This window comes from Glycine soja, chromosome 12 (assembly GCF_004193775.1).
Source record: "Glycine soja cultivar W05 chromosome 12, ASM419377v2, whole genome shotgun sequence".
Taxonomy (NCBI): Eukaryota; Viridiplantae; Streptophyta; class Magnoliopsida; order Fabales; family Fabaceae; genus Glycine; species Glycine soja.
In genome coordinates this window covers 33559780-33564168 of record NC_041013.1, presented here as the reverse complement: position 1 = coordinate 33564168, position 4389 = coordinate 33559780, and the positions used below count along the sequence as shown (strand labels likewise).

General features: G+C 41.5%; 1 protein-coding gene across 1 annotated transcript; it reads left to right on the top strand.

Annotated features, from left to right (window-relative positions):
- Nucleotides 1-235: 235 nt before the first annotated feature.
- On the top strand, nucleotides 236-4389 carry LOC114380100 (TPR repeat-containing thioredoxin TTL1-like). The gene is made up of 7 exons (XM_028339031.1): nucleotides 236-1482; nucleotides 2101-2296; nucleotides 2391-2575; nucleotides 2665-2998; nucleotides 3083-3287; nucleotides 3378-3484; nucleotides 3605-4389. Exons 1-7 carry the CDS (start codon nucleotides 632-634, stop codon nucleotides 3755-3757), a joined length of 2031 nt encoding a protein of 676 aa, XP_028194832.1. The 5' UTR covers nucleotides 236-631; the 3' UTR covers nucleotides 3758-4389.

The following is a 4389-nucleotide window of genomic DNA, read 5'->3' as shown; positions in this document are numbered from 1 at the left end:
TCATTCAATAATTATGGAAATAAATTCAATATTTTATAAAAAAAAATAATTTACTATTGACAATTTCATTTTTCTGAAGAATTTAAAAATTAATTCAATCCAATATATTATTCCTTTCAGAATTCCAGAATAATTACAGGCAATTGACAGAAAAAATGAAAAAAACAAAAAAAAAAAGAGAGAAAGGAAAAGGAAGTAATGATAATTGAGGAACAGTGCATAAGAAAGACGAAAAATTAGAAAGATAAACAAAGAAGATAGAAGAGAGAGAGAGAGAGAAAGCTGTCTCGTGAAGCAGCAGGTGAAGCTCAAGCAAAAGAAAATAAAAGCTCACCTCTTTCATCCTTTCTTTCTTTCTTTCTCTTCCTTCTTCTCTCCATTTTCTCTCTCTCTCTGCATAGCTTTCAACACTTCACAACACAACACACCCCATTTTCTCTCTCTAACAATTCATTCCTCACTTTCACGAGATCCCCATCACCGCTTGTGACATTGCTGCTGCAAATTCACAGAGAGAGAAAGAAAGAAAGAAAAAAAATTCAAAAATTTAAAACAAAAGAGAGATTTTAGTTTTTAAGATACCCTTCTTGTTGTTTCGGTTAGTGAGTGAGTGAGAAGAAAAAGAAAAACGATGTCACATTCCAGGAAACCCGTGTCGTCCGAGTTAGGGCTCACCGAGCGGTTCCGCGACTCACTGAGTTGCTCCGACGACAACACCAACAAGCCCGATTTCCGAGAACTCGATTTGGGTTCACCGGTTTCCACATTGCGGCCACGTCACTACCACAGTGCACCCACTACAACGAGTAGCACTAGTACGAGCACTAGCAGCGGGTCGACCGGGTCGGGTTCGGGTCGAAGCGGAAACAATAACGCGGTTTCCAAGAGATCCCATTCCGGCGAGTTGTCTGGGTCGAGCGAGACCAATAGTCCGACCCGTGTTTCCAAACCGGGTCACCGGAGATCCAATTCGGGTCAGAGCCAGAGATCTCCGTCGTCTTCCTCCTCCTCCGCCGCGGTGAATTCACCGCCTCTGAGCGTTCTCCCGGCCGGGAACATCTGCCCGTCCGGGAGGGTTCTCAAGGCGGCGACCGCAGCGGTGGCGCCCAGCCGGAGCTCCCGGTCGGATGTTCTGGGATCCGGCACGGGGAATTACGGCCACGGGAGCATAATGCGAGGTGGAAAAGGTGGTGGTGGTGGGGATGTGAGGATCGCCGGAGATTCAGCGAAGCGCGTGGATCCGGAGGAGGTGAAGAGGATGGGAAATGCGGAGTATAAGAGAGGGCACTTTGCTGAGGCGTTGTGTTTGTATGATCGGGCAATTGCGATGTCGCCGGGCAATGCCGCTTACCGGAGCAACCGTGCGGCGGCGTTGACCGGGTTGGGACGGCTGCCGGAGGCGGTGAGGGCGTGTGAGGAGGCTGTGGTGTTGGATCCTAATTATGGGAGGGCGCATCAGCGCTTGGCAATGCTGTTTCTCAGGTGAATCTAGTGTGTGTTTGGATGAGTGTTTGCAAGATTGATTTTGATGGTAAAGGTTTTATATAAAACCTGATTTTGGCTTCAGTGTCAAGGTTTTTGCAACTGTGATTTTGGGTGCAATGTCAACGTTTTTGGGGCTGCATTTGTCTGCAATATCAAGAATCTATTATCCGCATTTTAAAATCAACTAATTTGATGACAAAAGTTGTTGCTTTTCATGTGACAAAATTGAGTTTAGTTGAAAACAGATTTTCAGAAAACGGCTTTAATTTTGATTGATGACAAGGTTTTTTAGGGTTTCAGAGGCCAAATTTGTCAGCAACTTTCAGCAACACCAGGATTGCAACTGAAATTTGAAACCTTGGTTGAAAATGAGTTTGAAGTGAAGTGATTGATGTAGGAAAACAAGTTTCGAAACTCTTTTTCTTATGTGAATTTATTAACTGAGCAATAAGATCTGATTCGAATTAATGAATGTTTCTTAGTTAGTTAGTTACCACAATATTGGATTAGATGTCTTTTTGCTGTTATGAATTTTGGACTTGTTGCTTTTTACATTGTATGTGGTGTGTTAGTGATGTGAAAGTTGTGTGGTGAATAATATCTGAAATGTGACAGGTTAGGACAGGTTGAGGACTCTAGGAAGCGCCTTTGTTATCCTGGGCTGCAGCCAGATCCTGCTGAGTTGCAGAAGTTGCAAATTGTGGAAAAGCATATTAACAAATGTGGTGATGTGCGGAGGATACGAGATTGGAAAAGCGTACTGAGGGAGGTTGATGCTGCTGTTGCTGCTGGAGCAGACTCTTGTGTTCAGGTACTTTTTAATCATATGTGAGTTGATCTGAATATGTTATTGAGGTGTGAAACGTGTGAAAAATGTCTGAACTGGTTGGAAAATGAATTTACAGCTCTTTATGTGTAGAGCAGAAGCCCTTCTCAAGCAACACCAGATGGATGATGCTGAATCATGTTTATCACAGATTCCCAAAAGCGAGCCACGACCTGGTTCCTTATCACAGGCAAGATTTTTTGGGATGTTTTCCGAGGCTTATTGCTTCTTCGTTAGAGCTCAGATTGAGATGGCTTTTGGAAGGTGAGTTCAGAAACTGTAAGCTTCATCAGAAATCTAATCTGGAAAAGGTATCTGTTGCAGAGTGAGAATGGATGATGGATGTGTTGCAGGTTTGAGAATGCAGTTACAGCTGCTGAGAAAGCTAGTCAGATTGACCCCCGAAATGTTGAAGTTGCTGTTTTGCTCAACAATGTGAGGATGGTTGCTAGAGCTCGACTGCGTGGTAATGATCTTTTTAAGTCAGAAAGGTTCACTGAGGCCTGCTCGGCATACGGGGAAGGTTTGAGGCTCGACCCTTCAAACTCTGTCCTCTATTGCAATAGAGCAGCATGTTGGTTTAAGCTTGGGCAATGGGAAAGATCAATTGAAGACTGCAATCAAGCTTTATGCATCCTACCAAATTATACAAAAGCCATTCTTCGAAGGGCTGCCTCAAATAGCAAGGTAAATTTGACTTCTTATTCATTTTGTTACAGTACTTTGTCATACTCAAAGGTAAATGGAGTCATCTCTTGCCTTATTATGCAGCTAGAACGGTGGGAAGAAGCAGTAACAGATTATGAACTTTTGCGGAGAGAACTACCAGACGACAATGAAGTTGCTGAAAATCTGTTTCATGCACAAGTAGCATTAAAGAAATCTCGTGGGGAAGAAGTACATAATTTAAAATTTGGTGGTGAAGTGGAGGACATATCAGGTCTTGAGCAGTTTAGAGCTGCAATATCTTTACCAGGTAATTAAAATGGATAAGGAAAATTTTCTGCAACTCATTTTACTGATTGGTTATTTTGCAAATCTCCTGTTATTAACTCTAATTCTACAGGTGTTTCTGTTGTCCTTTTTGAAACTGCATCAAACATGCAATGTAAGCAGATATCGCCATTCATGAATACACTATGTAGTCGTCATCCATCTATTAACTTCCTTAAGGTAGCTCCCTTCACATTGTACTTTTGACTTGCCTCCATCATATTTTGATAATTAGAGATAAAAACAAAGCTTTGTGGTAGTTTTCTTATGCTTTCAATTTTGTGTTTGATTTGATCAAAGGTGGATATTCAAACAAGCCCCGCAGTCGCCGCTGCTGAGAATGTTAGGGTTGTACCAACCTTCAAGATCTACAAAAATGGCAGTCGAGTGAAGGAAATTATATGTCCTAGTCATGATATGTTGGAACACTCCATTAGGCATTACAGCTTGTAGAACTTTTGACCTTGTACTGCTTCTGATGTATACTGCATTTCTATCCTGCCACCTGAACATGCCGCAAAACTCTCCACATTTCATCCAGTCTTATGTTCCCTCACAAAATGGTCTCTTGATACCTGTGGCATATTCAGAAACCACATAATAATCTTGTTAGCAGCCAGTGCTAGTGGAACCAGGAAATAGTCTAGTTACTTTTGCAGTTGTTATTTATTCATTCATTTCTAATTGCTTTCTGGTTCCATGTTCCTCCAACTTTCCCTTTGTCAGTTTTCTTTTCTCTTCTCCTTTTCAGTTCATGTAGACCAGCTGTTCTTGTATCCCCAATTTCCTTGTGGGTGAAAAAAAGGGAGATTTTTATGTATGTACAATTGATTAAATTGTCAGTTTATATTTACCTTTAAGATAGATAGACAAAAGGGAGAGGAGGTTGGTCCGCTGCCAGAGGAGGATTCTGTACATGTATATATGTGTTGATTATATACCAAACACTGGAAACCTTAGAGGGAGATAGAATGAGTGGTGGGTACTTAATGGGTTGGTGAAATGAGGATGAATATGTTGTTATTGTTATTATTTTTCTGTCTTAGCCATTTAATCAATAAAATTTCCCATTTTTTCTGTTGCCA

Bases quoted from the DNA above. Each gene is read 5' to 3' on its own strand.
- LOC114380100 (XM_028339031.1), top strand. From the start codon at position 632: ATGTCACATTCCAGGAAACCCGTGTCGTCCGAGTTAGGGCTCACCGAG. The intron at 1,483-2,100 runs GTGAATCTAGTG...GAAATGTGACAG, and splicing joins TTGGCAATGCTGTTTCTCAG to GTTAGGACAGGTTGAGGACT. The intron at 3,288-3,377 runs GTAATTAAAATG...CTAATTCTACAG, and splicing joins AGCTGCAATATCTTTACCAG to GTGTTTCTGTTGTCCTTTTT.